The sequence below is a fragment of the Alligator sinensis genome, unplaced genomic scaffold, assembly GCF_000455745.1.
Source record: "Alligator sinensis unplaced genomic scaffold, ASM45574v1 scaffold63_1, whole genome shotgun sequence".
Taxonomy (NCBI): Eukaryota; Metazoa; Chordata; order Crocodylia; family Alligatoridae; genus Alligator; species Alligator sinensis.
The window spans coordinates 49,730-67,954 of NW_005842811.1; the positions used below are offsets into that span (position 1 = coordinate 49,730).

At 41.7% G+C, this 18,225-nt stretch overlaps 1 protein-coding gene across 14 annotated transcripts in view; it reads left to right on the forward strand.

The window, feature by feature from the left end:
• Positions 1-18,225, forward strand: part of TUT4 (terminal uridylyl transferase 4) — an 89,524-nt gene that overhangs the window by 14,858 nt on the left and 56,441 nt on the right. For 11 of the 14 annotated variants that reach the window (XM_025191343.1, XM_025191346.1, XM_014525445.2 and 8 more), the window contains 6 exons: positions 1,093-1,763; positions 5,457-5,620; positions 7,137-7,253; positions 12,610-12,787; positions 13,672-13,760; positions 16,286-16,337. In XM_025191343.1, coding sequence (XP_025047128.1) covers positions 1,202-1,763; positions 5,457-5,620; positions 7,137-7,253; positions 12,610-12,787; positions 13,672-13,760; positions 16,286-16,337 — 1,162 coding nt within the window. In that variant the 5' untranslated portion in view covers positions 1,093-1,201. The remainder of the gene's footprint in view (positions 1-1,092; positions 1,764-5,456; positions 5,621-7,136; positions 7,254-12,609; positions 12,788-13,671; positions 13,761-16,285; positions 16,338-18,225) is intronic. The other 3 variants (XM_025191347.1, XM_014525443.2, XM_025191344.1) reach the window with 1 other exon arrangement.

Here is an 18,225-nt window from a genome sequence, read left to right on the forward strand (position 1 = left end):
TTCAGAGACATTCGGGCTGGAAGGGACCTCATAAGATCATCGAGTCCAGCCACCTGTCCAAGGGGCAGGAAGTCACCTGGGGTCACAGGATCCCAGCAAGATAAGCGTCAAAACGTTTCCCAATTCCAGAGCGCAAGTACATTGTCTCACAGGTCATGCAATAGAAATATTTACTGCAGACTTCTTAGCTACATGGTCTGCTTTGAAAATCAAAATAAGGAAATAGTTGGTCCCAAGAAAAGATTTCTCCTTCTCCTGATCTGGATACCTGTCTAGTAGTCAATGAAGTAAGATTCCTCCTACACAAACCTACCTTAATATAATGCATCAAACAAGTATTATCTGATAACTATTTGATCAATGGCAACTCGACCTGGACCAGACTTCGCAGCCTAGAAACAAAAGGGTCTGCTTCGAATTGCCAATTCCTTCAGCTAACTACTTCCCCTATTGCCCTTATTGTTTGTACAGTTTATGAATATAATTAAATCACTTCCATACAGGAAAACAATGTTGTAATCATTATCAGCATGCATTTTTGATGGGTATTATTATTGCTTAAGCAAGGAGTGATACCAACCTCCTAAATTCAACTCTAAAAGGCCTTATTAGGCAAGATTTTATTTTGCAGTAATGTTTTTGTTTTACTTAATATTTCCATTCACTTCCTTCCCTCGGTGTATGTTGTTGACGTGTTTCTCGGCGCTTTTCTAAAGTCGAGAGATCTATTCAAAACCATTTTATGGCTATAAAATGAAGAAAAGAAAGAGAGCATAACATATGTTCACAATTTAACACTGTGATAAGTATCTTGTTGTTTTCTGTCCCCTCCCCCCTTTTTAGTAGAAATAGCCTAACCCTAACCCCTCCCCGCTTTTTAGTAGAAATAGCCGTTAGTAAAATGTTTGTGGATCTTACTTTATTAGTCATTTTATTATTGAGTAGTATTTACACTATTTTTGGAAAATGCTTCCTTTCATAACGGGTACATTTACTTTATTCTGTAGGGAGGACTGCTTATTGCATAGTCTCACTGGAGTTTTGCTATTGTTCTTATCCTATTTTTAACTGTACACTACTATTTTTCTCCAGCAGACAATCTGCCAAGTTTCTTGCCTGAACTGTGGATTTAAAACCAACTTCAAATTACTGGAGAATTTCAAGTAGTCTTAAGTGACAGAAGAAGCACATCTTCACAATAATGGAAGAGGCCAAAAGCTCAAAGAATGGAAATCATGATCCGAGGAAGTCTGCCCGTGTTGTCTATGAGGAAGGCAAAACAGTCAGAGTTACAATCAGTCAGAATTACAAACATAACAGAAATGATAAATCTGTGAAAGACGTGGGGAGAAGTTCTCCAAGTGGGAACAGTAGCAAAAAGAATAAGCAAAATGATGTCTATTCTGAAAAACCCGGGGATAATAAATCATGTAAGGTAAATAGTTGTAGTCCTGGAACTAAAGAAGCGGTGTCAATCCTTCAGGATCGAAGTCACGGAAAAGCAAAAAAAGTACCTAATTTGCCAGCAGCAGTAGAAAACCTAAAACAGGTAAAAGCTCAGCAAGTGGGAGAAAACTTTCCAAGCTCTCCTATTTCTGGGAACGGAGTCGGTATGGAAACCTCGGCAGTCTCCCAGAGAGGGAAATCAGCACTGGAATATCCACCAGGGACTCTCCTGTTGAAAACACACACCGATCAGACTGGTGACCCTGGTAAGACTGTTTCAGATCAAAGAACAGTGGAGCATAAGTCTGATGATTTCAGTGAGTATTATACAACACTAAATTCATTGCTTTCCTGCAGTGAAATTATTACCGCTCTGAAACGAGCTCCAAAGTGTTTCTGTCTTGCATGTCTTTTTAGTTACATACAGCAAATCTTCCAGTACATTTACAAAGAGCGTACTGTGAACTTGGACCTTCTGTTACTGAGCAGTGCACGTCACAGTTTGTCTTTTCTCCACTGTAAGCAATGGAGCATTTATTTATTTAGAGCCATGTTTTGGCTGGCGCGTCAGTCGTGGGCTACTTTGAGAAGCGAGATCACATTAAAACAAAATCTTTCTAATATCACTGTCTTGGCTTAGCAGTAATAAAAAGAAAAACTCATCTGCATTCTAGCACAGGAATTGCCTAGGGGTGGATCCAGAGGGGGTGCAGTGGGAGCAGCTGCTTGGGGACCTTTTAAGTCCCTGAATCAAGGAAGAATTGCCCTGTCCCTTTCCCTCTGGGCTCAGTGATGCCTCCCCCTCCCACCTGTCACTGCTGCTGTCCCAGGCTGCCCTATGGGCAAGGTGGCCTTGAGCTGCTCCTGCCCTGCTCCACAGGGAACCAGGCTTAAGAGGGACAACAGCAGCAGGGCCAGCAGGTGGGTTTCTGCTTCCTGCCCACCTCCCAGGTGTTGCTTGCCAGCACAGGAGCAGCTCAAGGTGGGGGAACACACCTGCGACTGTGGCTCAGCCTGGCTCCCTGTGCTCCCTCCCAGTTGAACTGGGGCAGGAGTGGCTGTGGAGCTGCAGCTGGGGAGCTCGAGGACAGCACCATTGGTGCGTGGGGGAGGAGGGACCGGGACGGGATGTGCCGCTGAGCATGGATGGAGACAGAGGGGGAACAGAGCGAGATGGGGGGGTATTCTTACCTGTTCGGGGGGACGTGAAACAGTCTTTTCCTGCTTCTTCTGCAGGGTGGTCTGCCCACCTTGGTTGAGGGGGGAGCTGGGAGTTGGAGGCAGTTCCCTTCCCTGCTCCCTTGCACAACCCCTGACAGCAGGATCTGTCCCTGTACTTGTCTTTTACTTGGTTGCTGTGGAGGTGTTTTTCTCTCCAAATCTTCAGAAGATTGAGGCACGCTTTCAGTCGCCATTTCTGTGAGCCCTGTGTTTTTAGGTCTCCTTCAACTTCAGAATATGCAACTGCTTTATCTGCAGTGTTGAGCTCCTTTGTCTAGTTAACCCCTTACTATAGGAGCTGTCAGACCTTTTCAAAGTACGGATCACAGTTTAATAGAAATATTGTTTCCTAGGCCATTTGCTGTTGTGAGGATCACCTCCTCTCCCATTCGTGATCATATAATATCATTAACAACTACAGCAATTATTTACATGGAAAATATTGGTAGAGTCACAGTGGGAAAATATGGAATGCATTTTTAGCTGTCTTAATGATGTTTAGCAACCGGAAAAGTTAGCCTAATGCGTTCAGTTTTATGAGCCATCAGCAAGTACTGTATGGACCACCAGTCTCCCACAGTCCAGAAATTGTTTAATTACTTGATATCTAACTGCCCCCAAGCTATCTGTCTCGATACCATTTTCACTCTACTCTCCTAAAATCTCATTCTTTTTGGTGATACTCTCATGGATGATGTCCTTGGTTATAAGAATAATGTTCAGTGTAGCTGATTTGTACAGGTTAACAAATTATGTACAGATCATAGTCTGCTGGAGGCATTGTCTGTTCAAGATCCTTCATGTGTATAATTGACAGCAGCATAGGTGTTATAATGAACCATAAAAAGCTGTGGTGTCACAGTGTGCATTGGGTGCATTGTTAAAATCGCACCGTCTCAAGTGGATGCAGTTGTAATGCTTAGATAATAGCCTTCTAATGTATTTCTGAGAGATTTCTGTAATATATTTCTTTAAAATAGCATTATGTTGGGTTTTTTTAACTTTACATGGCCAATGTAACAAATTAAACCTCTGTATTAATGTTTAGTTGTATTACGGTAGCACGTTATACTAGGTATTGTACACATGCTTAGCAAAAGATGATTCCTGACCTAAAGAACTACTGTAAGCATGGGTAGATCTAGGATTTTGAAAAGCAGGGGGGTGCAGATGGTGTGGTACATCATCACATTTAATACAATATGTGTTTAAGATCAAACCAAATATAACTATTTGAATGTGTGCTCATTTGCTAGATTATATATAAAGTTTAAAAAACCCACAACAAACTAGGGAAAAATGTAATGAAAGTAATCAAAAGATACTTGTGTCATTAGTCTCATAGTCATTATAACTAAATGTGTCTCTTACTCAGATTTATAAAACAAAATCTAGCCTTCTTGAGCATCTTGACAGCGTCTCCAATACTTCACTATCAGTCATTTCTACACCTGAGTTAATATTACCACATCTGAGTTAAGGTCTTTGGCTAGAGCTAAAAACATTTTTTAGGGCCGTAAAATAGAAGAGAGAGATTACCAGGAATGGCTAACGGGCAACTAAATTGCAGAAGAGAGATTTGAAAGGGCTGTTAAAGGTAGTTAACACCTGTGGACAGGAATCAAGGAGATAATGAGCCACAGTCATAGTTCATAGAGAAGTAAGGCTAGAAGGGACCTCAAGTGATCTAGTCCATCAAGTTTCAAACCTGCATCCCAGTGTTATTAGCACCACACTCTAACCAACGGAGCTCTTAGCACTGCCTGTAAAGAAATGCTGCTGTCCCTCCCAGGCAGGTGGCTTGAAAAGTTTGGGGCTAGAATCCAAGGGCAGGGGTTGCAACTAGACCACTGCATGCACCAACCCCCCTCCCCAGTCTGCCTCTGACTGTAAGACTCGGTTACTAAGACATTGCATTGATGTCTTTAAACTTTCTCTTCTGTAATATAGAACTCCTTAAATATTTTTTTATTAGATCAACTGAGTACTGTAGTTGGAAAAAAGTTCTTTGCAAGCTTTCGGGCACAAGCACCCTTCTCTGCTGTTTACTCTCTATGCCTGAAGAAGGGCACTTGTGCCCAAAAGCTTGCAAATAACTTTTTTCCAACTGCTCACTTAGTCTAATAAAAGATATCACATCTACTCAAAGATGCTTGCCTTCCTATGTCCTTAGACCATAGGCGACTAGTAGGGGGTGCACAAGGGTGCACGTGCCTCCCCTGACGCGGACGGTGCCCCCTCTCCCAACGGCTGACGCTGATACTGTCGGTAGGGCTGGTGCCCCCCCGACAGGGCCACCACCATTGGTAGCTTCTGCGGGTGCCCCCCCAGATTCAGGAGCCCAGAGACCACAACACAGCCGATTTTTAACACTGGGTTTCTTTTTGAAACCTCTGGATTTATCCTTTGACATGTTTGTACACCTAGCAGTGCTAACATTGTGCGGCAGCCTGCAGCAAGCACTTTGGAAAGGATCTCAAGGCTACAGTCTAGTCTGTTCTAAAGCAATGGTGAACAAGAAATGCATCACTGGAAGGCACTGCACGGGAGAGCATTCAAGAGATTCTAGCGTCTCTTTCTTCAGAGACACTTTTATTCCTTATGATGTTGACCATTTGCTTCCCATTAAAATGACTGAAAACCGTGCATCCTCTCAAGTTCAGCTTACAGAGAGAGGAATCCTGTGTGAAAGCACGTAGAGACAATTTTGTAGTGCTAATTTTTATATTTCCTTTATTTTTGTTAGCTATTCTGGAAAATAATAATAACATTCCAACTCCATCCTCCAGGTAAAATAAAGAATCCTGAATCAACTAAGGAACATAATTTGGAGACTGATTATTTAGAAAACACTGCTGTGATTGATGAATCTTCTTTGACAGCAGAGCAGCAGCTCGGCCTGAAACAAGCAGAAGAACGACTGGAAAGAGATTATATCTCCCGCCTCGAAAAAGTAGGTGGTGATATTTTTGTTGCATGTTTTCCCTAGAAGAAGATTAAAACCAGTGTCTTCTGCAGCTGTGTTAAGAGCCCTTTAACTCCTTTTGATCTGCATGCTAGTGAGACCTCACCTTGTGCTCACTGCAGGTGTGGCTGGATAGGAATTGCTTCCTTATGCAGAGTAGATATTTTGGGTGATGTGGATTCCTCCCACTGTAGCTGATGCATGCATTGCATTCTGGCCTCTGAAATAAGAGACTTGGACTGGAAAAGTGAATATACAGCCCTCATATGGTAGATGCACAACACAACCAACATTTTTAATTCCATACTTCTTTTTTTAAAGTAAGAACATTCCATTATCTCTCCTGGGTGCATCTGAAATAGTAGTTGTCCCAACATTGTAAATAACTGTGCTAAATAATGCCATATTTCAGTATGCATTTCTGCCAGTGAAAATCTGCCATCATTATGTATTCCTTTCAATCTGTTCAAAAGCAGTACCCAAATCAATATTAGGACTATTTAAGAAAAACAGAACACAATTTAAGAACAAAACAAAGATTCCTCCTGCTTTACAAGTGCACTCAAGGACTTCTTTAATCTACCATAATCCTTGGGGATATCCTTGATTTCCCCCTCAAAAATCCTAGTTGGGTGACTGCCAGCATGTTACATTTTTAAATTAACGTTTAGCTTCCTCTTACTAGGTTTATTTTTCAAAGAAAATAAGGTCCCAGAATATTAGTGATGAAAACAAAATAAGCAAGTTACCTTGCATTGACATTTTATCTGAAAATACAAAGTAGTAAAAAATACCTAAGGTTTTTTTTGTCAGATCATAGAGAGAGAGAACATTGCCCAGACTGCAGTATTTTTATTTTGTGTCACAGTACATCGATATTTTTATTATTTTTTTTGGTTAAAAAGCATATTGAGATTGCAGAAGAGTTTTAAAGTGAACATTCCCTGTGCATTAATCTCTAACCTACAAAATCTGTGGATTTATCAACTAGAAACCTGTTAGCATGGAGGCAGAATGGTGATACAGGTATTTAACAGTTACAATAGTTGTCAGCTGTGAACACTATTGAAAAGGATAACATTGTGATGCATATTTACTGTTGTTTCATTAAGGAAAAAGACAGTAGGAGGATTCAGGTTGAGATTTTAAAAACTTCAGCATGAGAGGGCAATTGTCCACTGTCCCTGAAATCAGGCTCAAGGTTTGGGAGCTCCCATGTCTAAATCCCGGCATTGACACTAGATTTGAGCAAATCGCATAACCTTTCTTTCTCAGTTTCAGTGTCACATGGGGATAATCTGTACCTTGCAGAGGTCCTGAGAAGATTACCAGTAGTTAACACTTGTTACAGCACTTTGACACTAAAAGTTCCCGCATCATTGCCAAGTTTTATTTATTCGTGACACAACTGAGAACATAAGGCGTTTAATTCACTTTTTCGGGAACTGCTGGCAAAAACATTTAGATCGCTTTTTTTAATCTTATCTCCTTTTTTTCCCCTCAGCGTTCCCCAGAATACACCAATTGCCAGTATCTATGCAAGCTTTGCTTAGTTCACATTGAAAATATCCAAGGAGCTCATAAACATATTAAAGAAAAACGCCATAAGAAAAATATCATGGTAAGTTAACTAGTTAAGAGTTTACAATACATGTGTTTTGTTCTTTTTTGACAGTGAACCACTTTTTGATACAAATCTGGGAATCTGATAAATCAAGACTGAAAGAGAACTATCTATTAGTTTAGTGTTGGTTGGGTATTTTATAACTAAATCTATTTGAAATCATTTGTTACACATTGCTTAAAAGCATGCAGTTCTCTTTCCTGTTTGTATTGTTGAGACTTTATACATAGCATAACGTTTGGTTGCGCTTGTAAGTATGGATGGTGGGCACACCAGCTTATCCAGGGAATCCAGAAATGCCCAGTTTCTCTCCTGGGATACTTGGGACTAATGCATTTAATGAAGTTATTTTCTAGATGTAGAAATCCAGAGTTTCTGTGGGAGGTGTTGCCACATCAATCTGCCAGTCTGGCCCACAAGAACGTGTTGTACATAAACATGGCATTTCTTTCAGAGGCTTTTCCAGTATGCCATTACGTAAATTCTTTAAAACTCTTGACTAATCCTTTTAGAGAAGAAATCTGTTCTCCCTTCGTTACTCTTTTAAATCACTCTTTTATGAATAGATGGAATAATGTGTTTTTTCTCCAGGCATAGGCTGCTGAGGCTATTCTGAAGGAGATCTGTTAGAATCGTAGACAGTGAGGGTTAGGAGGGACCTCAGGAGGTCATCTAGTCCAACCCCCCGCTCAAAGCAGCGCCGTCCCCCAACTAGATCATCCCAACCGAGGCTTTGTCTACCCGGGTCTTAAAAACCTCCAAGGATGGAGACTTCACAACCTTTCTGGGCAAGCTGTTCCAGAGCTTTACTACCATCCTCATGAGAGTTTTTCTTAATATCTAACCTAAACTTCCCTTGCTGCAACTTGAGCCCATTGCTCCTTGTTCTGTCATCTGCCACCACTGAGAACAGTCCAGCTCCGTCCTCTTTTGCACCACCCTTCAGGTAGTTGAAGGCTGCTGTTAAATCCCCACTCAGTCTTCTCCAGACTAAAGAACCCCAGCTCTCTCAGCCTCTGCTCACAAGTCGTGTACCTCAGCCTCCTAACCATTTTTGTTGCCCTCCACTGGACTCATTCCAACTTGTCCACATCCTTTCTGTAGTCGGAGGGGCTGAAAACTGGACACAGTACTCCGGATGTGCCCTTGCCCATGCCAAATAGACGGGAATAATCACTTCCCGCGATCTGCTGGCAACCTTCTACTAATGCAACCCAATATGTCATCGCAACAAGGACACGCTGTTGGCTCATATTCAGCTTACTGTCCATTGTAACCCCAGGTCCTTTTCTACAGAGCTGCTGCTTAGCCAGTCAGTCTCCAGCCAGTAGTATTGCTCCATCCTAAATGCAGGACTTTGCGCTTGTCCTTATTGAACATCACAAGATTTCTTTTGGTTGACTCCTCCAATTTGTCGAGGTCTCTCTGAATCTTAGCCCTACCCTCCAGCATATCTACTGCTTCCCCCTATTTTGTCGTCTGCAAGCTTGCTGAGGGTGCACCCCATCCCATCTCCCAGGTCACTGATGAAGATATTGAACAAAATTGGCCCCAAACCGAACCCTAGGGTCTCCCATTTGGTACCACCTGCCAACTAGACATTGAACCATTGATTAATACCTGCCCCTGGGCCGTGTCACATCTGACCCACTAGCCTGCCTTGACTTGATGTTCCGAAGACGAACCCACCTGAAGGTGATACGGTGGTCCTCTGTGGGCCAGGTGTGACCGCAGCGTGTCTTCTGTGGGCATCCCCCTCCTGTGTCCCCCACCCACTTTCCACTCGTGTTATTGCCACTCTTGTTGGTACATCATAGGTGTTTGTCACTTGGGCAGCCCCATGGGGTACACTGAGCTTTGGATCCTTATGGTATGTCCCCTGCTCGTGTTGATGCAGGAACATAAAAAGAAGAGCAACTAAACAGATAAGATGAACTCAAAATGGCTTGGCCTGATAGCTAGGCAGGGCACTGATGCCTTGCTGTACCGAGCCTCTCCCCCTTCTTGGGGTGCGAATTACTTTGGGCCTTACGTGCCCCTCTTGTCTTGCTGTTGGGCCCTTTGAGTCTCTTGGCAATGTGGTCTCTCCAGGCAGACCCTTCCTGTACTGGCGCTGGGCCCCTCAGGAGGCCCGTGCTCCCTCCCAGCTGACTGCTGACGAGTTTCAGGTACGTGGGGGTCCCTGGCGGGCCCCCACAGTTTGGATGCTGCTTCCAGGATCTCTTCCCCCAGTTATCTCCCTGTGGGTTGTCTCTGGGTACCATCTGGCCTTTTCCCAGGTACTCAAGGTACTGCTTCCACTGTCCTCGCTGCCATTCCCCTTAGCCCCTGCCTCCGGCACGTTTTTGCCCCATTGCCCTGGGGCTCCAGCCCAATCGGGAGCACACTCCTGGTTGGTGCGGTGTTGGCTCACACAGGGGCAATTCAGCTCTCTGTGTCGCTGCAGGCAGGCAAGTCAGGCGTGGGGCTGTTACATTACCCTCTGAGTCCAGCCGGTTTTCTGTCCGTCTCACAGTTCATTTATCCAACCTCTACTTCCTTAGCTTGCTTGCAAGAATGCTGTGGGAGTTGTTAGATAGATCACCTGCTCAACAGGTTTATACTGCAGTCTGGCACCTGCAAGACTTGCCCTAATCTCCAGTGCTGGCAGGTTCAGAATTGAGGGCATTCTTGAGAACAATGGGAAAAGTCATATCTGGGTTCTGTTGTTCCTAATGTCCCTCTTGAATATACATACCATGGTGACCCTCAGAGAGACAAGGGCGAATCTTTGAGATACACATGTCTTAATCCATTGAAATCTTTATAGATAAGAATTAGGATCAGGAACTTTCAAAACTGAAATGGCAGCCGGTGTGAGACAGTTTTGCAATGATGTGCTCTTCTTGGCTCGTTCCATGTAGGGTTTGATTTGTGCTTGTTCAATCATTTGTAATTTGTGGGCTGTCTTCTGGGTCATTCCAGGATATGGTGTTGTAATCCAGTTTTGAAGTGACAGAAATGCAGATCACTGTTACTAGTTCCTCACTTGGGCGAAAGGTCTGATCTACTGATCCAGAGAAATTAAAAATGGTTTTCTTGGTTACTACTGCTGTATTGCCCTCCACAAAGATTGAAAAAGCCATTATGACCTCTGTGTTGTACTGTCTTGATGAGATACTTTCGCTGGAAGCCAAGGTCACAGTTTTTGTTGGTTCCTTCAAAAGCTGTAGCCTTGTTACGAGTACCGCCTCTGATTTTAACAGATTCGAGACATTATTTTTAATGCAGATTCCTCAAATCGTGAAGCAACAAGGGACCAGTGCTGTCTGCAACATCAAGAAAGATAACGTTGGTTTCAGTCTTTGAGATTGTATGAGCTCGTTTCTTATAATCTCTTCAATCTGCTTTAAATATATGTTGAATATAAAAGGTAATAGGTTGAGCCTTGAGTATCTAAGGAAAAAAGGCAGGTACTTTTCTCACCACAGGCCACTTGTTTTCAAAGCAATAATTGTGTGTGTGAAATCATAGTGAACATCCCGTTGCTAATTTTGCCACAAGTTTATGTACCTCCAAATTGACACGTACTTGGAATTCACCAGACTGTATAAATTCATCTCTTCCCTATTACCATTGTCCATAATTCAGTTTATTAAGTACTTGTGGCTGCACAAACACCAGTGTTTCATGTTTTTCTTCTCTACTTTTTAGTCCTCTTATCTTGCACAGAGCCAGATGGTGGTGGTGATCAGGAATATCCTAAAAGGTCTAAGATCACTCTCGCAGAACTCAGACTCGCTGTCTGTCTGTCTCTAGAGACCTGGCAGCAAATCAGCTTTAGTTGGAGGGCTCTGGCCTTGAATAGTCTCACTTGTACTAAATTACAAGCACTGATTGTCTACAGTCATACAACTCTGTATGCATCCCATCTCATTTTGGAAGTTAAGCAGGGTTGGGCCTGGTTGGTACTGGGATGGGAGACAGAGTCCAAGTTTGGTGACTTTAAAAAAAAAAAGAAAAAAAGAAAAAAAAGGAGGGGGCAGGGTGGAAAGGAGGTAGTTGAATCTAATGGGTAAAAATAGAGGTAGAGATGGTTTGTATCTTGACGTTTGGCCATGTTATAATGCAAGACCAAATATGATGATGAGTGCAGTCTACATGTATAAATTATATTTTGTAAAATATACTTATCCATTCAGACACTGTAGAACTAAAACTAGGTTCAAACCTTATATATATTGCGCTTCTAATTTTAGATATGCGGGCACGCACACATTTCTATTAAATATTATATATTCATAATTCAATAGTGCAAGAAAACCAGCTAGGTCATATATATATATTTGTACCATTACAGCATATGAGAACTCAGATCTGATGACATTTATCATGCTGAGTGACTAAATCAGTTTACCGGCAGCAACTTCCCCACCGTAATCAAAATCCATGGCAACAATGTTAAAAAGAAACCTTTACAAATATATATTTTAAGTTTAATTTTTCAGAGTAAGAAATAAAAATAGAATTTACTGGATAAGTAGAGTACGTACATATAAGTGTAGAGGTCCAATATACATCATTTATCTGCTTTAGCATGGAGTTCTGTTTGTGCATAATGGACCCTTACTTGCTGAAGCCATGCTATTTATTGACCAAGATATTTCTACTGCAAGTTACACATTTTAATCTGTCAGTTAATTTTAGGAGCAAGCTGTGTTCACATTTAAATCTTGGTGACTTAAAACTACATGGTTTTGATTCATCTGAAGTAGTTAACTCCATAGGTGAAATTATGTATAATTTAATTGATTAACACTTGCTTGGTCTTGCAGAAAGGGAATTAGCTTCCTAAGAGTCAGGAACTTTCTGCCTCACTGGTATCCCTATGCACTCTCCTTTCAATCGTGATGGCTTCTCTGGGTTGGACTGAAGGAGGTTTCTCTAGTTTTTAGTCGCTACGTTAGGGTTTGTTTAGGAAAAAATTACAGCGGTCTTGGAATTCCTTTGATGGATAGTATGTCAGAATTTTTGGCCATGAAATGTGGTTCAGAGAATGTTAACATCCCAATTTCTTCTGTGATGTCAGCAAGAAAGAACCTACTGGTAATGCTGAGGATCCAGTCTTTCCATAAGCTGTGTTGGCATACAGAGTTTGATAACGAAGTTCAAATCTCGTTTTGGAAATGGTCTGAATAAGTTAAATTTCAATATATTAAAATGATATATTGGTTTTTTTTTTTAAGACATCAAAATAAGTGTGCATGTGTGTAGATATATAAAGATAAAATATATTTAAGCCTAATGAAATAAGATGAAACCTTTGTCTTTTTAAAATATCAGCTTGTCTTTCTATCATCTAAAAATGTTTTAGGAAAAACAGGAAGAAAATGAGCTGCGTGCCCTCCCACCTCCTTCCACTGCACAGTTGAATGCTTTAAGTTTTACACTCATTGAAGCAGCAAATGAACAAGGCATATCAGATGATGACTTCAGAATCCGCCAGGAAATTGTAAATGAGATGGAGAAGATTATTCAGCAGCCCTTACCAGGTATCCATGGGCCCCTGTGATTTCTTTAGGTGCAAGCCCCATTTCCTTTATTTAGTGTAACAATTATAGGTAAAATCTTGATGTTTTCATTAAAGATGAAATAATAAATTTGGGAGTTAAAATAACTCAAATCCAGTTTCTGATGCCCTTATAAAGTATATTGATGATTTTATTTGACTTTGCTTTACCTTTTTACTATCTCCTACAGTGCTAACGGATCTGCTTAAAATATGAGAGCACAAAAGTCTAGGCACTATATTAACAATAGTGAAATTATCCATGATTCTGCAATGAATGATGTATTGAGCTTTCATTGGCAGAAAATACCTTTTCAAGCTCTGATTTTATTTATAGAAGTGTTTATAAATTCATATTATTGCCTGTTTTATAAATTAGCTGATATTTTTCATCTTACAATAAATTTAGGTCTTTTTACTTGGTCCTGGTACCATGGTATGTACACGGAATGACATTTGTAGGAATGGGGTTTGAGAGTCAGCAAAGACTTAGGCAGTTGATCGAATGCTGACATGAAATTAAATTCTTTAATACCCATGAAAACTGTTTTTTAAAACCACCCAGCAATATCATGATAGTGGCTGCAATTTTACAGGATTAAAAACAGAATGCATACCGGCATAACAAGTTAGATAATATTCTTTTTTCTCTTACTTAATTTGGAGGGTTTGAAAATTAAATTCTTTGAGTCTCTAGTTTTCTGTTATGTGGCTTTACTGAATAGATGGAAAGGTGAATTAAGTATTCATTGAAGTAACTTGGAATACTATCGCTGGCATAAAACAGTGCCTTAAAAATGTTTGTTTAATTTCTGGGGATACAGTTGGTCTCAGCATCTTTTCAATTATCTTTTCTTTGTTTTCCAGATTGTTCACTGCGGATGTATGGCTCCTGCCTGACTGGATTTGCTTTTAAAACTAGTGATATTAATATTGACATAAAATTCCCCCCCAGGGTAAGTAGGTTGCTTTTGTCTTAATTATTTTCAAAATTGGCCTGTAAACTACATTAATATCTATTCAGTTGACTTCATCTTCCATTAAGGCTAATTGTTGTTATAGTAGCAAATAGCATGTAAATTAAGCGCTATTAGTGTTTTGATATCCTGTACAGCTAATTGACAGAAAAGGTTTTTATTAGTGTGAACTTATTTTAATTGAATACATGTACATGGTACCTTTAATTTCTAGTATTCTTCAGTCTAACATAATTTTTAAAGGCAAATGAGAAATAGTTTACCCCAAATAAACCAAGTGGTTCTTATGTTCAGAATGACCCAAATAGGAACAGTTGAAAGGTATTTAGAATCCACATTTTATTGAAAATTTAACTTAAAACTGATATTTTATTTCCAACTTGGTTTATAACATATTATGATCATATTTACCAAGAAATCTTCCCTAGCAGTGAAGCTAGCTTTTTATTAGGCTGCTAGTCATGAACGTTGCATGCCCCCAGGGGCTGGGGGGGCATGGCAAGCTCCCGCAGGTGACGGCAGCAGCGGGAGCGTGGCAGTGGCAAGTGGGGACCTCCCACAGGTGGCTGTGATGCTGTTGGTGGCAGGGGGCATGTGGCAGTGGACTGCCTGCAGACACCACCGGTGGTGTCAGTGGCAAGGCGGGGTGGTGAGCAGCGACCGCCCACGTGCGCCGTCAGCAGTGTCAACAGCGCCTTTTCGCAGGGGGTGCACAGCCACACTCAGGGGATGCATGTGCAGTGCTGTTAGTAATGCATTTTTACTACACTGTGGGTACATCTGCACATGCTATTAATGCACTGTAAACTTACTGCGCAGTAAAGTAAGGCACAGTAAGCTTTCTCCAGGAGCATGTCTACATGTACACCTGTCAGGAGTAAATTTGCTCCTGACAGGAGCAGTTCAGTGCAGGGCTACTCCTGCCCTGCTCTGCCAGCTTACCACAGCCAGGGGGAACTCTAGGCTCCCCCGGGTGTCAGCCCCAGGCTGGCAGGGGGCACTGAGGTCAGGCCTGGGCTGGGGCAGTGGGGGACGGACAGGGGGGAGCTGTCCTGCCTCTAGGGCAGCTGCCTCCCAGCCGTGCCCCCTGATCAGCAGATTGCTACTGGTCAGCTCAGGCAGTAGGAGGCGGGAGAACTGCTGGTCAGGGTGCAGGGCTGGGAAGCTGGCAGCTGCCCCGGAGCAGGGGGCAGTTTCTCCCACTCTCTGCTGCCTGGGCTAACTGGAAGCAATTTGCTCCCAGCCAGCTGTCTACACATGTGCTACTGTGCAGTAAATCTGTACCTGTATCTACAGGAGCTAGCTAACCATGCATTAGACTAATGTACTGTGCAGTAAATGCTGTGCACATGTAGATGGTGACAATTTACTATGTAGTAGATTAGTATACTGCACAGTAAAGCATCTCATGTAGGTGCTCCCTGTGTGATAAACATAATAAAAAGTAATGCAAGAAACACACCATAAAATAAAAAACAAACAAACAAAACACTAGCCAATCTCACCCTTTCTGCACTGACTTGTTCCAGAAAAGCTTACAATGTTTGTGGTGGTATTTTGGCCGGGCATAGCATGCTGAGTATTGCAGCAATAGCAAAACTGAATCGTAGAAAAGTAGGAACTCATGGGAACATGAGTACATAGGAAAAGTAGGCTAGAAGGAACTCAGAAGGTCATCTAGTGCAACTTCTTGCTCAAGGCAGGGTTATCCTTGACTAAGCCACCCCAGGTCTGTCTAACCTGCCCTTGAAAATATCCAAGGATGGAGATTCCACAACCTCTCTAGGTGTAGTCTGTTATATTGCTAAGCCACCCTCGTAGTGAGAAAGTTCTTCCGAATCTCCAACCTAAATTTCCTATGCTGTAGTTTGAGACTACTGCTTCTAGTCCTGTCCCTTAGGGCTACTGAGAATAGTTTAAAGGCAAGAGGCTGGCAATAATAGAGTATTTTAGGACAACTTTTTGAAAACAAATGTTGAATGCCACTTAGTGGGTGAAGCTCTGAGTGCATAAAAATAATCCTTAATCATTTCTGATGAACTATTTCCCGCTTACCTTTAAAACTGTGTGTTGCAAAGGTATATTAGATTTGTGAAAAATAAAAAAGTCCATGTTTAATAACGTTGTTTTGAGTAGTTCTGACATGAAAATCTGCATTCTTGACAGTGTGTGTTCATTTATAAGTAAGTGTTGGCTCTTGAATTGTTAAATATGCACTGAGCAGTTTGGGCTTACTTGATGAAATCTGTTTAATGTGAAGCCAAAGCAGATGTATTTTTTAGAACAGTTCACTAAATGCAGCCTAAATGAGAAAGCTATCCGAATTATTTATTAGCACATAGTTTCAATATTGGTTAATTATTACAGTGTCTTATTGTGAAAAATTAATGATAAATTTTGTTTGTCACAATTGTGCAACTTGGATGTAGTTCAACCAAATTTATAATTCAGCATCTCAGTTTCTGAATAAAATAACCTGTCCTAATTTGTTTGGTCGTTTTTAGATGAGCCACCCAGATGTTCTGATACAGGTGCTTGACATTTTAAAAAATAGTGGTGAGTTTACTTTTTTTCTTTATATTTTTAATCAGTGCTCTCATATTTGACTTTTCTATGGGACTCTTATGTTGTTAACAAAAATACAAATAAGATTATTCAGAATATTTTAATTATAAGAAACCTACAAACTGTGTTTTCTTATAGTCTTTTTAGAGTAAGTTCAGTGCTGTTAAACAGTATTATTCAGACACTGTAAAACAAAAATGTTCTCCCTTTACTCACAGACCAGGTTTAGCTTGTGCTTGCTTAGTTAATCCTAAAGGAGCACATTTTAAAGTACAGTTCAGTTTCTGTAGTACTACTCCATGCCTGAGCCTGAAAGACTGCTAGGGTTTGGTTTGGTTTGGTTTTTTAAGGGTGTCCTAGACTGTCTGAATGTTGACTCTGTGTCACTTGTCAAGCAAGGGGCATAAACCAACCATGTAGTCTCATACCCCACCCGCACAATGAAGAGAGATCAAATTGAGCCAAGTGAGATCTTTGCACTTGCATTTTCTTAGGGATTATAATTTTATTGGTGATTTTTCACACCTCTGACAATTCTGATCATGCAGTTTAGCTTTGTGTAAAGTAAGATCCCTTTTCAAAATTGGGGTTTGCATTCCCAGGCATGCCTGCCTTTTATGGTTCTGTAATGTATTCTTGCAATAGCAGTTTCAAAATTTCTCTCTCCAGCTTGCCTATAGATGGCTAAGTGGGTGCATAAATGCCTGTTTATGAGCTCATGTATTTGTATAAAACTCATAGATACATTTCAACCTGGCTCTTACCTAAATAAAGTGTATTTCCATAATTGTATCTTTTTACCATAGTTTTTAGAGAGAGTGTGAGAAGTTCATAGTTTTAAGATTCATAAATCATGGGACAGACTAATTAGCTGCGCAGTAAAATAATTTACTCTGCACCAGAATATTCCTCTAAATATAAGTACTATCCTGCTGTGGAGTTTTTTTACTGGACGTATTTAAATCAGCTGGTCCTGACGACCTCCACCCCAGAGTGCTGAGGGAATTAGCAGAGGTCATTGCGGGACCCCTGGCACAGCTTTATGAGCACTCGTGGTGCTCTGGTGAGGTGCCAGAGGACTGGAAAAGGGCCAATGTGGCTCCGGTTTCAAAAAAGGGAGGAAGGAGGACCCAGGAAACGAGGGGGTAAAAAGCACCCTGTTCAGATTCGCAGACGACACTAAGATGTGGGGAGAAGTGGGCACACTAGAAGGGAGGAATAGGCTGCAATCGGACCAAGACAGGTTACAGGGGTGGGTGGATGAGAACAGGATGGGTTTCAACACTGACAAGTGCAAGGTGCTGCACCTGGGAAGGAAGAACCAGCAGCACACCTACAGGTTGGGGAACCTACAGGCTGGGGAAGGCCTTCGATACGGTATCCCACACCATACTGGTGAACAAGTTAAGAGGCTGTGACTTGGATGACTACACAGTCCGGTGGGTGGCGAATTGGCTAGAGGTTCACACCCAGAGAGTCGTAGTGGATGGGTCAGTATCAACCTGGAAGGCTGTGGGCAGTGGTGTCCCGCAGGGCTCGGTCCTTGGACCAGTACTCTTCAAGGTCTTCATCAGCGACTTGGATGAGGGAGTGAAGTGTACTCTGTCCAAGTTTGCGGATGACACAAAACTGTGGGGAGAAGTAGACACACCGGAGGGCAGGGAACAACTACAAGCAGACCTGGACAGGTTGGACATATGGGCGGAAAACAACAGAATGCAATTCAACAAGGAGAAATGCAAAGTGCTGCACCTAGGGAGGAAAAATGTCCAGCATACCTACTGCCTAAGGAATGACCTGCTTGCTGAAACAGAAGCAGAAAGGGATCTTGGAGTCCTAGTGGACTGCAAGATGAACATGAGTCGGCAGTGTGACGAAG